The 15784-nt window shown below is 32.5% G+C and overlaps 2 protein-coding genes and 1 long non-coding RNA gene across 6 annotated transcripts in view; 2 read left to right on the top strand and 1 right to left on the bottom strand.

The window, feature by feature from the left end:
• On the bottom strand, positions 1 to 14321 carry LOC111502757 (uncharacterized). Its single transcript, XM_023156909.2, has 7 exons — positions 14094 to 14321; positions 13908 to 14030; positions 13189 to 13311; positions 9662 to 9809; positions 4231 to 4581; positions 410 to 521; positions 1 to 251 (listed from the first exon to the last, which is right to left on the bottom strand). The coding sequence occupies exons 1-7, from the start codon at positions 14167 to 14169 to the stop codon at positions 84 to 86; spliced, it is 1101 nt and encodes a 366-aa protein (XP_023012677.1). The 5' UTR covers positions 14170 to 14321; the 3' UTR covers positions 1 to 83.
• LOC141484981 (uncharacterized) lies at positions 519 to 10275 on the top strand. Its single transcript, XR_012466924.1, has 2 exons — positions 519 to 3849; positions 4995 to 10275. It is a non-coding gene; the product is annotated as an uncharacterized lncRNA (long non-coding RNA).
• LOC111516113 (uncharacterized) overlaps positions 14317 to 15784 on the top strand; it is a 68062-nt gene continuing 66594 nt past the window's right edge. The window contains exon 1 of one of the 4 annotated variants that reach the window (XR_012466921.1): positions 14317 to 14448. The gene's annotated coding sequence lies outside the window, so the exon portion shown is untranslated. The remainder of the gene's footprint in view (positions 14449 to 15784) is intronic. The other 3 variants (XR_012466918.1, XR_012466922.1, XR_012466923.1) reach the window with 3 other exon arrangements.

The raw sequence follows: 15784 nt of genomic DNA, 5'->3' as shown, positions 1-15784 counted from the left end.
GAGTTATAAAAATTATATTAGACAGAAAATACTTCCAAAACATGTTTAAAACTTGAATACTTGACCTGAAAATGAAAATTGAACTACATATTCATAGAGTGATTGAAAGAGTTGCTAAGGGCCAAATTTCTCCTATTTGAATCTTGCATTTTGGTGATTTGCTCCAAATGAGAACTTATTTGCGAAGTGTTTCTATCTATCCACTGTAGGGAGTTCATATGAGCATTCAGGATGCGGCTGATTTGGGCAATCTAAAAAAGAAATACAATATAATGAAAATAAAAAGCAATTTGTTTAAGTTGAATGAATGAGAAAAAATGTAGAACTATAAATCTACATATTTTTTCCAGTTATTTGCTCAACGATTGATAATGAAAGTTTTAAAATGCACAACAAAATTGTTACTTACTGGATTAGATGCCGCTTCATTTCTATTAGACTCATTTATGTGTTCGATGATTTCCTTCAAGTCTTCTGACATTTGTTTTAGCTGAGAATCAATCATTTCTGAAAACTGGTACCTATAACAAAAAAATTCTATAACTAACAAGAAATACTTTTCTTGACAAACAAGTAACTCGAAGCTGAGAAAGTGGAAATATTTGGAATTTTTTACTCAACAGTAATATGTTTAGAAGCTTTCCAAAATTTGAAATCAAGAGATAATAAAGCTAATGGCTAGTATCCGAAATTTTTTTGCTTTTAGAATTAAAGAATAGAAATTTCTGCAAATATATAGATGGTAAATTTTTCACACTATATCTCTCAAGGTTCAAAAACTCTATTTAACATGAGTTCCCTTTCCATTTTTATTTATGGTGTCTGGTAACCATAGATATGTGTGCCTACATGTCTTTTTTAGAAATGGCTATTTTATTTCGACACTTTCAGGCTGGAAGACAAATACATTCGAAAAAATATTTATTTTTCATCAGATGAAAAATGTATAAACTCGCGTTAGTAGAGGCGGGTGAAGGAAATATAAATGATTGTTTATGTGAAATATAATCTCCAACGAGTAAGATTCAAATCCAATGTGAATTGCTACTTTTGCACAGGCACCGCTCTTAGAACGCCTCAAGAATTTCCCTACGGTACATCCTTGAAATTGATAGCCATTTAACTGTGTTCACTACGGCAAATTACTTTTCAAATTACAAGCATATGGAAATTTCATTAGTTCGGACTTCCATGATCTAATATGATTTGAAATCCCTGGGGGAAAAAATAAAACTGAAAATTAAAATGGGTAGCTGAAGATAACAATTATATTAAGCAAGGAAACCCTGAAATGAAATTACAATAAGATAAAAATTAAGCCAGAAATTGAAAATTCAACATTTGAAATGAACTAAAAATTAAAACATTTCAAGCCAAGTTACTTCACAACTTTCGATTGTTAGTATTCACAATCTTCTTCCACAATCGTCTTCTGTTTCATCATGAAACATTGTCAACCACCTTCAAACAAACACTTAAAGGAAATATTCACTTTGCTTGAGTGGCATCAAGATTGAGATATGGGGTGCGTTTTTGGGGCGAAAGGGAGAAGTGTCAGTTCAAGTTGTTTTTAAAATTAACTATGTTTTAAATACTGTATAATTTCCTTACTCAAAAAATACCAATGAAAATATGAATATTGAAAAATAATTTTCATCAGAGAAATAGCTCATACTATAATGAATTATCATGTTATATGGATATTCATTGTGACCAAACCAGGAAAAACTCGCAAGTGTGTTTGTTAGCGGCAGTTATAGAGACATGAACAATTGAAATCAGTCCAGTTGTTGGCTGCAGTTATGCGGACGTAAACAGTTAAAATCATTCCAGTCGTGGAAAGGGTTAATAATTGTTTGAAAAATGATATTTGTCAAATTCAAACAGTGAAGTTAAAATCAGGAGTTCGTGTATGGCATACTCTTGAAGAGAAAGCATATATTGTAAAGTAACGTTTCTTAATTGTTTATTACAAGTTTCTATTCAGCTTGCTTAATCTTGCAACTGAATTTTGAAGCACTTAACCTCAAGCGATTGATCTGAAATTTGCATGAAATTTTGCATTCATGTCTAGTTTGGATGAATATGCATGATGAGCTAAGTGATACCTTGGTAAATCCAATATGACGCACTGCCCAAGATTGCTGAAAAGAATACCAAAAATGAAATGACATCACTCCAAATTCAATATGATGGACTACTAAAAATGGTGGACTCTGCTCTTTAATGCACCCCCATGATATAGATATCAAATGAAAGGGCTCAAGCAGAAAACTATTCAAAATGTCGGAAAACTGTGCATTTCTTCAATGCCCCCCCTTTTATTTTTTGAACGGGTCAATTAAAAAAATTTGAATTTGGGATAATGAAATGAATTGATAAATACTTCATTTTGAAGTGAAATTAACAGATGAAACTTTCAATATGGCGGACGGGCGCCATCTGTAAAAAAAATAAATGGAAAGGGGGGCTTGTGACACATCTTTTTGAAGCTCCTAACAAATGCTTCACAACCCTAGAATAAATGTCAATATTTTCAACTACTACAAAATGGCGGAACTTTTATTGATGCCTGAATACATTGACATTTAACTACATAATATGAGGTAATAACCTTGAGGTCAGTTCAGAAGATGCTCGGAATGGTTGGCTTGAACTTCTTGACATATGAACAGGCTATCCGATATTTCACGCCAAACATTTTCGAACACAGCAATATCCCTACAAATATTTATTATTCTCTGCCGTATATCCAATATTGAAGTAGGCGAGCGGGCTGGCCATTTTGTAAGACCTTGACGGCTAATCCAACGACCGGGAAAAATAGTATCCAAATAGTTTCTTACTTGTCTGGAGTAATGTGGTGGTACTCCATCTTGTTGGAATACAATATCCATATCGAATTCATTAGGATTTGCTTCGATGATTTCACTGATCAGAGGGTCAACGGTAGTTTCCAGAATATTCAAATACAGTTCTCTTGTTAAATTTTGATCAATGAATAGAGGTTCTACTATATGGTTTCCCAATATTCCTGCCCAAACGTTAATTAAATTTTAAAAAAATGTACATTCGTCACTGAAACAAATATTGTGGAGATAGGTAGGATGCCTTGCAATATTTTCCGTCATGATTTTGCAGAATTCTGTTTTTCGATCAGGGCCATCTTCAGTTAATTGGTGTACCATTTCAATTTTGTACGGATGATACCTATTTCTCTTCAAAAGTCTCCACACAGTAGAAGCAGACACCTCACAAACATTCGCGACGGAAAAAGTATACTGTTCAGGATTTACTACCATCACCAATTATTGGCACTTTTTGTTCTTCCGGAATGGACAGATGATCTGGGGGCTTTTTGTTATGTACACTACTGGTAGTTGTGATTTTGGATAAAAGTTCCCTCAAATATTTTCTACAGATAGGACGATTCGGGAAATTTTCATTGAAAATCATTTCGGTCTCGTAAAAGTTACGCGTCGCACCGAAAATAAAAATCGCTTAAATTTTTTCTTCCAATGGACGAGAATTGACCATTTTAGAGATTTAGAGATATTTCTAGAAATATCGATATTAATGTGTTTGTATTAATTTGAGAATAGATAGAGATTGTTTACCTTTACATTAACCACATATTGAGTTTATCCAATAATATCAATTATTTCATCCTATTTGAGGATTATGAACAATTATGTTATTTTTCAGGATGAACATTCCAATTTGCAGTTTATTACATTTAAGTAGATAAAGTTATTTATTTTCCACATTATGCTAGATTGGAAACCCAAAAAATTCAAGATTGACTGGAAAAAATGTAACTCTTCAAAACAAGAAGGTTGGCATGACAGAGTAAGTCAAATGATTTATTATTTTCATCCAAAATGTTCTATTAATTTTTTTTTAATTATAACAAAAGTTGGAAGTACCATATTAGTGATTTTGTGAATATCATTTTATCATGAAAGAATCATCTTGTAACATATTCGGCAATTCTGGCCCTGAAACCTGATGAAAATCACAATATATTTTTTGGAAGTGCATATTTATAAGCTCAAAATCCTTGTGATTGAGACAATATTGAAATATGTAATGAGTGAGAGAATATACACTTCTAAAATGAATGTAACACTCAGGATTTACATAACTTAGAAGTATTAGTTTGAATATAAACAAGGGTAAAAACATGATTGAATAGTAAACTTTCACCGACATGCATAAAATTATACTTACATTTGATTTCTATCAATATCAGTAACAGGTATGTCCCATAATTCCTTCTCTAAGGGAGCTATAAGCTCTTCCAATTCTTTTTGCTGAGCAAGTACAAAGTCCAGTTCTTGATCTAGTTGTTGTTGTTGCTGTTTGACACGCTCTACACTGCCATTCAAATTCAATATTTGTTCACCATTTGAAATCAATAAAGAATCCCAAGCATTTAACTGTTTTGCCTGATTTATGAAAAATTTTCCTTGTTCTTCTAAATCTATTGTCCATTTATTTATAGAGTCTTCTAGTTGGCTAAAAGTTAGTAACCCAGTTGCTGGAATTATCGAAGTTGACGATGTTACCGTGGTTGCAGCTCTGTAAAAATTAAATTTGACATAATGTGGTCCATTTTATACTTATCAGACTAAAGAAATAGACATAGTAGTAGATTATATTCACATTCTTTCATAGAATGCTATCTTGAATATGAAGAATTTTGCTATGATAAAAAATATGGAAAAGAGTTCTGAATATAGTGGAAATGTATCTAGTTGTCTCTCAATTTTATAAAACAGGCACTTTATTCTATTTGACTATATGCTCCTGAAAGATATGAAACTACCAACAATCCTTCACATTTCACTTCTTTCTTTCTTTATATGATAATATGAAACATTACAGTGCTGTTTATTGAAATTCTGAATTCTCAAACGTTTGGTATTCATATAGAAATAAAATAATGATGTGCTGTTAAACATATAAATAATCTTGAACAATACATTTTTCAGTGAGTCAAGAGTACTAATTCAATAAGTAACTGCTGAATGTCTCTGAAAGAAAACAAGATTTTTCTTGCCAAATGAAATACTCATCCTGCAAAGGTCTCATAATGGGAAACCCACATAGTCCCATTCTGGCAGATATTTTCATGGACGATTTGGAGAGAATAATACACAGTAACCCGCTGGTAAGAAGTTTCGTGTATTGGTACAGATATGTGGATGATATCCTGGTATGTTTCACAGGAACAAACAGATGATTGACTAAGTTCTTGAATTTCATCAATCTTCTCCACCCTTCTATCACATTCACCTTGGAGATGGAAAAGGACGACTTTATAAATTTTTTGGACTTGACAATAACAAGAGTCAACAATAAACATAATTTTTCAATTTATTGTAAATCAGCACATACAGATATTATCATTCATAATTCGGGCACCCACCCGTATCAGCACAAAGTAGCCGCATTCAACAATATGATCCACAGACTGATAAATGTTCCCCTGTCAGATGCGAATTTCAATAAAGAACTGCACATAATAAAACAAATAGCAGTCAACAATGATTACGATAGCAGTCTAATACATCCCTCTATTATCAAAAAAGTTATACAGCCAAGCTTTGAAGGAAGTTTACCAAATTCGAAGAGATGAGGATAAACGTTATAGAACCTTAACCTACTCAGGCCAACCCACTACGAATAATTAAAATTTTCTTCACAACAAAGGTGTAAATATTGCTTTCAAAACCAACAACAACTTAGACATGCACATTAAGAATAACAAAGATAAAAGTTCAGTTCAGGGGAAATATAAAATATGTGGGTCATGTTTTAGATGTGGTGAGAATAATGCTACCGGATTCCATGGACTTTTGATGCATACAAATATAAACGCGTTCCACTCGCCCATCGGGACAGTCGAGTTTCAATGGCAGTGCGGTACGTGGAGCGATCTAATAAGATGCATACTCCTTATTGACCAAACTGTTATATGGCACGAACTCCTGATGCACTAAGCCATGTTAATCGAAGAAAACAATGAAAAAAACCTTGACATTTGATCGAACTTGGCGTTCTATTTTGGTCATGACTCTGCTGGGCTATTCCATTAGGACGACTGGACTTTGGTTTCGATTTCACAACCATATACCAAAGATTTGTCAACCGTTATGACACTATTAAGCAAACTTGGAACGTCGTTGACGTCATTCAACATTTCCTGAGTGATGCTCATGCAACGGTTCTTTTTTTGACAAAATTCGGCAATTTTGGAACGAACTTTGCTGCCATACACTTTATGCCCAAATTTTCAGAAAAAATTGCATTGCATGAGCCAAACGATATGCCGACAACCTCAGTAACTTGTCCAAAAGGGATTCGACGATTCTCCACAACAATTTTCCTCACTTTCTCAACTGTACAATACTAAAGTAAATTTTTTATTCTACGTCGTAGGGTTCAGCCAGCGTTCGTGCTTATTTTCATCAGTTGTTGATGTGCTGGGGCGTCCAGGGCGAGCGTCGTCATTCACATCTTCTTGACCTGTGAAAATCTTGTACCTCTTGTAAAAAAAATTTTTACTCAGAGCACAAACACCGTGTGCCACTTCTACATTTCAGGTGTTTTTGAGCACTTACTTCAATTTTTCACAGAAAATATGCAAATTCTTTGATCCATTTTTTCGATAGCAGAAAATCGTTGAACACGTCACCTCTCATCAACAAAATAAACATGCTAAACAGCTGAAACTGTGAGCATATGTTCGAGACGAGTATACCAACGTAGCCTGCGAAATTCGAACATTCACCTTATTTTTAGACAGGCCTTGTACTACTCGTTATTGAGAATCCTCAATGTAATACATATTTGTCAATTAAGTTCATCAAATCCAAAGTTTACCATACATTTTTAGACCCTGGATATAAAATATATTCAGAAAGAAGAGGTTATCAGTATGTTGAAATATTATCTCTAAACTTGAACAAATTGATCAATGATTGAGCTAATAATCCTCAATTTAACCTAACAAAAATATATTTTCAAATTCCTATTTCTTCAAACAGATTCCACTGAAAATAACTAATGACAATAAAGCCACACGATAAACTTGTCTCACTTCAACTATATTCAACAAGTTTTCCATGTTTCTGTTTTTTATCTTCAGTCATGAAACGAATTTGTTATGAAACTCATAATATCTATGTAGTTAATAGTAAAAATGGTTTTACAGCAAATAAAAAGAAGTATAGAAGCACTTTTGAAAAAATATATTAATCTCGCTTCAACCTTCAAAAATTGATAAAGTTTCCCGCTTCAACCTTCAAAAATTAATACATTTTTTCTAATTTTTCACTGTACAGGTAGATACCTGTATCTATGTATGGTATACCTGTATGGTATAAATAAGGATAGTTTTGTAAGTATGATTAGTTTAATCTTCCTCTTGAAGATGATCACTTGGTGATCGAAATACATGTCGAAGTCTTGAAAATAACGGTTTGGTGTTGGGAAAAAACTCCAGTAATATTCATTACTACACCAAAGGTTCCAAACAGTGCATCACAAGTTGATCTTACCTAATAATACTTTTCCAGACATACCACGTTTGTTCAGAAAATAAGAGGAATTTTTAAATTTCACGGGTTTGGAGAGACCGATTGTCGTTTTCTTCTTATGTTGGCATACACGCCCCTGAAGCATAATACAATTTTCAGCTATGTTCATTGTTTACTTCGTCTGTGGTAGCAGTTAAACGTGTTTTTAGGAGCTCGGCGATTTTCATTTGTTAAACCAAATGCATCAAAGAATTTGTATGAGATATTTAATAAAAAATGATGGCAGCAAAGTGTGTGAAATGTTAACAACAAAGGCTTATGATCAGTATGTTGAGTAAACCAAGAGTTTACGAGTATTAAAGACTCCAAGATAACCTTGAAGGTGACGAACGCCCGGACGCTCAAATACACTGAATCGCAATCAGAGAAGTCCCTGGCGTCCGGATTTGTAAAAAAAATGTTCACGTCTTTTGCACCATAATAGTACACCATCTCACACTTCATTGCTTATTTGTGAATTATTGACCAAAAATAAAACTGTTACGATGCCCTAGTCTCCACATTCATCAGACACGACTTCGTGTTACTTTTTCCTATTTGCAAAAATAAAGGAAACCTTGAAAGGCTTTCGGTTTATAAGCATACATGACAAAGTGCATCTCTGAAAGAGCTAAAGGCTATCCTGAAAAGAAGTGTTTTGAAGATCGAGATTGAGAAGTGGTTTGAGGATTGGAAGAAATGCTGGCACAATTGCATTACATTTAATGGGGACTATTTTGAAGGCAACAACATTGATGTAGAAGTTTTTTTTAACGAAAATTCCCGTTATTTTCTGAACATACCTCGCGTAAGTAATAATAATAAACGAAATCTCGACTTTCAGAAAGGACAAAAACCAAGATAAATATATCTCAGTTCCATGCCACCAATATACGAAGAACTTAGGAAAGATTTTCAAGGAACTGGATATGAAGGTGGTTTTTAAAACAAGTCATACACTATAGAGCCTTTTAGGAAGTCCAAAATACAAAGTCGAGAATTCGGAAAAGTGTGGAATTTACGAAATTAAGTGTAAGGACTGTGACGCAAAATATTATGGACAAACAAATAGATCTATTAAAATAAGATATAAGGAACACTTAGCACACTTAAAATATGGAAGGCCTGAAAAATCAGCAGTCGCCCATCATATTTTGCAACAAAACCATTCCATAGACTTCAGTTCATTAAGATTAGTTAGACAAGTTAATAACAACAGGCATCTAGATACCTATGAGAGTGTAGAAATGAGTAAATATAATAATATTATGAATAACGACTGTGGAACAATACCTAATAGTATCTGTTTTTTTGTTAATCAGCTGTCGCCCCCATACGAACGACAACTCTCAGAAGTTGAAAAACTTGTGCAAGCTAAGGACTAACGAGGTCTTACCTTTAACCGTGTGATTCCTAACATGGTATACAGATTTTAAACAGATATATCTTGTTAAACAAATATTTTATTTATTACATTTACCTAACTATTGCACAAGGTCACATTGTAAAATTAATTTAAGACTAGTAGATATGGCAATTTGTGAAATTAATTTTATAGAGCTTATAATATTTCAATTATTGAATTTACCTGACTATTACATAAGGACACATTGTAAAATTATTCAAGACGAGTAGATATGGCAAATTGTACAATTAATTTAAGACACTCAAGATGCAGATACTTGAAACAGGTATCAACAGTATAAATACGGATAGCTTTGTGAGTATGATTAGTTTGATCTTTCTCTTGAAGATGATCACTTGGTGATCGAAACACTTGTCGAGGTGTTAAACCTTGACGCAGGTACCTAGAACAGGTAGATGCCTGTATTAATGTATGGTATACCTGTATGGTATAAATAAGGATAGCTTTGTAAGTATGATTAGTTTAATCTTCATCTTGAAGATGATCACTTGGTGATTGAAACACGTGTAGAGGTCTTAAAAATATCGGTTTGGTGTTGGAAAAAACTCCAGTACTACACCAAAGGTTCCAAACAGTGTATCACCAGTACTCATATGAGTAGAGGAATCTAAATCTAAATTGTGGTCTCAATACAGTTGAAAGTGATACTTACGGAACAATGGTTGAAGATGTTCCTGATGTTGTCACAACAGCTGTAGTAGTAGATGATCCTGATGATAGTCCGAAACTCAATTTGGTTGCAGAAGTAGTTGTAATACCAGCAGCCGTACTGGTGACAGAAGGGACGCCCAAAGAAAGTCCTATTTTAGCAACAATACTCTCAAAAAAGATTTTCAAAAATGCTAACATGCAGTTTTAGAAAACTTCTGAATTACATAGTATATAACATTGATCAAGGCTAAAACTCAACTTATCAGTTAATTATAACTCTAAAAGTTTTCCAGGGGAGCATTTGCAGGCAGCATGTAATTGTGGATGCCAAAATGATGTGGATGTGTTTCAAACTTTTGAAAAAAAACATTTATTTTTCTGAATATAAATATATAAGCATCCAAAATGAAATTTGACAGCTTCAAAAAAAAGAGTGCCATGGCATAACAAATCATGCACTAACAATGGATGTTGAACTACACTTTACACACATTTGTGCAAAATTCCTCACATAATTCATCATCAAATGTAACTACAGTAAATTCTGACTCCTTACTTGATGAAAATTGATATTATCCATAAATATTACTGTCGAGATGTTGAAACAACGGTTTAGTGTTGGGAAAAAAACTCCAGTAATATTCATTACTACACCAAAGGTTCCAAACAGTGCATTACAAGAACATAATCCATTATAATAATTATAAAATTTTCACAATATTTGTCGTGAAAATGTCAACTATAGTTTTCAGGGGGACACCTTTCTACTTCTACATCAGCCCCTTGTCAACCACTTTCTTTCCATAAGAACTCACATGTCAATTACTCCAGTATCGAAAATTTTGACAATTCACCTGCACATTCAGAAGAGGGATTGTCATGCTCACTTGATGATAGCCAGTTGGTTAGCTAGTTCCGCTCATGAAATAACTGCTATACTGAGCGAAGACTCGATTTCTATCCATTTCAAACTCTTTGATTTGAGTCTCAGATGTGAGGCACACTAAGCGAGTGTGTCATGTGAGTTGCTCAGATGCCAATCCTTGTGTTCAGTGCAGCTGATTGGCAGAATTTTTTTCAACTTATGTGAACTTATGGTTACAATTGTGAAAAAGAAAACATCTTGAAAAATTTTGAGATTTGTGATCTAGCCAAGATATTATGAAATCTATAGCAAATCAAAACTGGGCAGTGGGTTCTATTCCCATTATTACTTTGGCATTTGAAGTGTTTCTATGTTTTTGACTCAAATACTATTCAACATTTATTTTATTGGAATGTGAGAATAAGAAAGTTGAATTTGAATGTTTGATCAGTAATTTGAAGTAATATAACTTATTTTCATTGTCATATGATCATTATCTCCAGTTCTTCTGACAACATTGTATGAATAATATTTACATATATTTGTTCACCTATCTATATTGTATCATTAAACTTAATCTTTCATTTTCACTTTTATTGCATAATCTCTAGATTTAGATAACAAATTATTTTCTGATCTTTCCTCGTGTCAACTTTCTGGGAGTTTTACACCCTGGCAACATTTTGTTTGAAATAAAAATTAAAACAGTCTAAAAAACTGTATGAAAAAAAGATAATAAAGACACTAAGGAAATGCATGCATTCATTTCTATTGAAGTTTAGTTCAGATAGGTTCTCTGATTTATTTGTAATGATGTTTTGTTATTTGAATTTTACAAGCAAAGCAAAGCTGATTCACTTATGCTGGTAAATTACAGAAAAAATAATAACCTACTTCATTATTATACTTTTCAAAGTGAAAACCATTGATAGTAGTAGTGTTCATGTGATAATTTGTTTGATAAGAATAAATAAGTGAATTAAATTGCGAAAAATAAGTTCTCAATAAATTCTGTCAAAACGTGTATGTAAAAGTTAAAAATATGGTTCAATAACTGATTCGATCAAGCTTTTGTAGAAGCTTCAGAACATTCATAAATAAATCAGATAATCAAAACCTTTGCACAGAAATGATTGAAAAGTATTCTTCATCAAAAAAATAATAAAGAGTGGTTAGAAATCCACAAAGAAGCAAATTCAGTTCACTTTGTAAAGTTTCTACATCTCAAGGATACATGACACTCTTATAGAACTATTCCAGTATTTTGTAAATTTAGCGCCTCAACAAAATTTACCCTTTTTTTGAACTTGCATTAAATTATCTTCAAAAATTAAAACTCAAAAACAATTTTAAAAATAAGCTTTTATTTATATGCTCCAAATTGAATTAAAATCATCAATTCATTGAATTACAAAATTTATAAGATATAAAAGCTTGTCTCAAGATTCACCTAACTTATAAAAGAAACATTCTTCTTCTCAAAACTACAAGCTTTTATCTAATGAAGCACATGTTGTGTTTTTATGAACCTGTTAAAGTGAAATTGTCACAATAAAGTGTTTCTTGAATAAATAGTGTCCATTAAGAGTTGAATTTCTTTATGGAATACAAGTGAAACAAGTTCTTTAAAAGTTTATTCACAAAAAATATTCTTGAAAAAGTTTATTGAGAACATTACTGATCACTTATGCATTTTATTTTTTATAATGAAATTTGATCTCCAATGTTTCTAATAAAATAATAGGAGACATCCACAGAAAAATAAATTAAATACAAAGTTTCTTGGTGTATTCATTGATAATAAGCTGAAATTTGAAGAGTAAGATCTCTTCCGGATGTTATGCAGTTAGAGTGGTTTCAAATGAGTTGGGTTTCCATGTCGCAAAAACCGTTTACCATGCACTTATTGAATCTCGTCTACGTTATGGAATACCTTTTTGGGGAGCATGCAACTCATCCCTTCTCTCTTCCGTATTGATATTACGAAGAGGGCATTAAGATGTCTCTGTAAAGTGAAACCCAGAGAATTGTGCAGAATTTTATTCACTGCCAATAAAATGTTAACAGTCAACGCACGTTTTATCTTAGAGACGGTTTGCCTTATTTACAAACATAAATCAAAGTTCAACTTTGCTTCTACTCCTTATGCTACTCGCAATAGCAATTATACCTTTAGACTTCCCATCCCAACTTCGAATTTAATCAAGGATTCCATATACTATAATGGTGGTAAATTGTTCAATCATTCACCATCAGAAATAAGATCTGCAAATTTAAGCAACATTCATTTCAAAAAGGCGGTGAAGAACCTACTTGTTGATAGACCCTATTATAGTTTGGAACAGTATTTTAGCGAATCCTTTAAACAATATATTAGCAATTTATTCTTTGTACTATCACTTTATACATGGTGGTATTTTACCTATACATTTTTAAAGCTTTTTTTTATATTTACAGTTATACATTTTTGGAACTTTTTTATATCTACATTTACACTTTCTTAGTACTTTTTCTATACCTATTAATATTGTATTTCTTGGACTTTGTCAATAAGATGCAAATCTTTGGACAATATAGTATATTTTGATTTGATTTGATAGACGTCTTCAAAAAGGCTTTCTTTACGAATTGACCTGATATGCTAATTATATGAAGATGCTTACCTGTAGTAGTGGTAGGTTTGGTAACTGGAGTTGATCCAGAAATAGGGACAAAGGCAGTGGTTGTAGTTGCTGATTTAGTATTTCCGAAACTAAAACCACCTGTAGGAAAAGCAGCAGTGGTACCTAAAAATTTCAACATATATTAATTACCAATAAATTGGAATTCTGCATATTTCAGTAGATATGATAAATCATCATATTTGAAATGACTGATCTGATCATCTTTAAGTTTATATTCTTAACAACAAACGATGACGATATGCTAACGAACTTTCTTTTCAATTTTAAAGAAAAAATTAGGTAAAAGGTATAACAGCTGAATTGGAGGGGTTATATTTTTAGAAGTGAATAATTTTTGGGAAAGAAAGTTTTTGGCTTTCTACTACTCCATTTTGATACAAAAAAAAGGATGAGGGAATTTGTATCAAGATGGAGTAGCAGAAAGCCAAAAACTTTCTTTCCCAAAGTATAACAGCTCATAAAAATAGAGGTATAGTTATGCTTAATACTTGTGAATACTTCCCAGATGGTGGATGTTAGAACACCAGTTTTGTTATTCAACATTATATTCTCATGTAAATGTTGTCTATATCATTGGATTTATTACTTCTTCTAAATGCTATATATATAGTTTTACATATATATTATTGTTTATTTTCCTGATTGCTATATATAGTTTTAAATATAATTTTTTGTTCATTTTGTACTCTGAATCTCACCTTGTCCTCCTAAAGTCCCAGTAGGTTTGACTTGCGTTAAAGAAGTGAAGGCAGAGCTAGTAGGCTTCTGATTTTTTGTATCTCCTGAAGCAGCGGAAAACTGAAATCCTGTCGCTGAAGTTGCTGTAAAAATATGAACTCAGTAATAGTCTCGAATAACCCTGTGAAAAATTATTGATAACTTACTAGTAGGATTAGTTGGCAATGCGAAAACCGTAGCACCTGGTTTGGAGACGGGTGTGTTTCCAAAATTGAAAGACATCACTGCTATGAAACACACAAATCAAATCAATTAATACAATTTTATTTCCTATAAATGATGTTTACTATACGATAACCACACTTTTTAGTTGGTTGCAGATGGCAGTGGAATAGCGGATGGAAGTTTTTGCGGGTGTTGCCATGTTGCCAACAGTCTACTTTTCCAACTATACTATATAAGAGATTCGTGATCTGGCTTTCATTGAGTGAACTGGTCGAAAAGTGTCAGCGTCACAAATTGGAAGAGAGATTGACTCTGCAAGCAGCGAAGATCAAACAGGTGTGCTAGTACCTTTTCTTTTATTCATCTCATATTCACACATTCTTATATATCAATCCAAACGTAATTTGATTTAACGTTTTTTATAACATGAGTTCGGAGTCGGGGGAGAGGAAACTTTCCCTCGTGTCAAAAAAAATGATGATGGAAGAGACAAACATATCCAATTTTAATAATGAAGGAGATAGCGAAGACTTTGAGGTAGAAAGTATTTTTAACTCTCAGTTCCTTGCTGATAACGTTAACATGTTTAATATTCAAGAAAATAGAAATTTGCATTCTTTGACTGAAAAAACTTTAAATACAAATTTAACAAAAACTCAAGAACATGAAAAAGATATTCTTTTTTATAAAGAAGGTTCCTTGGGACCTTTCACAGTTATAATTGAAGCAACGGAAGAGTCAGGAAATTATATTGGAAGACTTAATCAGTTAAAGATAGCAAAAGAGGTTTTTGATTTAAATTTATCTCATATTAGCAAAATTACTAATAGAGGCAGAAATGGAATTGGAGTGGAATTCAATAGGAGAATTGAGGCAAATAATTTTATCAACAATAACGATCTTACAAAGAAAGAGTACAAAGTATATATACCATTTAATGAAATAACTTGTAAAGGTATTGTAAGGGGAATACATAACCATTTTACGGAAGATGAAATCAAACACTTGATTAAAAGTCAATTCAAAGTACTACAGATTAAAAGAATGAATAGGAGAGTAGTGGAGGATGGAGAAATGTATTACAAACCAACTGCTACTATTCTAGTTACGTTTGAGGGGGTAATCCTACCTGCCAAAATTGATCTATGCTATATGACTTTTCCAGTAACCCCATATGTAGCTCCGGTCACTCAATGCTATTCCTGCCTTTTATTTGGACATACTAAAAACAGTGTAGAGGTAAACGTTAATGTTTTAATTGTTCAAAAACTCATGAAAGTGACGAAATTTACGATCACTGCACTCAAATTAAGTGTTTTCACTGTAAAGGTAACCACAAGTCTAACAGTAGAGAATGTAAAGAATACGATAAACAAAAACGAATAAAAAAAAGATGACTTTTGTTGATATATCATTTTTTGAAGCAGCTCAACTTATACCTAAAGATAATAATTCAGACAGAATAATACAAACCACTCAAAATTTTCCACCCTTAAGGACAACACCATCTATCTTTCAGGAGAATATTCATATACGACAAAGACAACAGGTTTATCATGATAATACGAAGACACACAAACGAAAATACACGCAAAATAGTAAGGAAAAAAGACACAATAATCAATCCAGTGGTTATGACAGAGAAGCCTTAAATAAAAATTTAATAAATCCT

This window comes from Leptinotarsa decemlineata, unplaced genomic scaffold (assembly GCF_025532065.1).
Source record: "Leptinotarsa decemlineata unplaced genomic scaffold, Ldec_3_MD MMD2_tig00026299_RagTag_RagTag, whole genome shotgun sequence".
NCBI lineage: Eukaryota > Metazoa > Arthropoda > Insecta > Coleoptera > Chrysomelidae > Leptinotarsa > Leptinotarsa decemlineata.
Note: the sequence above shows the minus strand (reverse complement) of the source record. Positions and strands in the feature narration are given on the sequence as shown.

Excerpts from the sequence above, each read along its gene's own strand:
- LOC111502757 (XM_023156909.2), bottom strand. The coding sequence starts at position 14,169 with ATGTCTTTCAATTTTGGAAACACACCCGTCTCCAAACCAGGTGCTACG. Across the intron at positions 13,312-13,907 it reads TGGGACTTTAGGAGGACAAG|GTACCACTGCTGCTTTTCCT; the intron begins GTGAGATTCAGA and ends TGAAATTTTTAG. Across the intron at positions 4,582-9,661 it reads ACATCTTCAACCATTGTTCC|AGCTGCAACCACGGTAACAT; the intron begins GTAAGTATCACT and ends TAATTTTTACAG.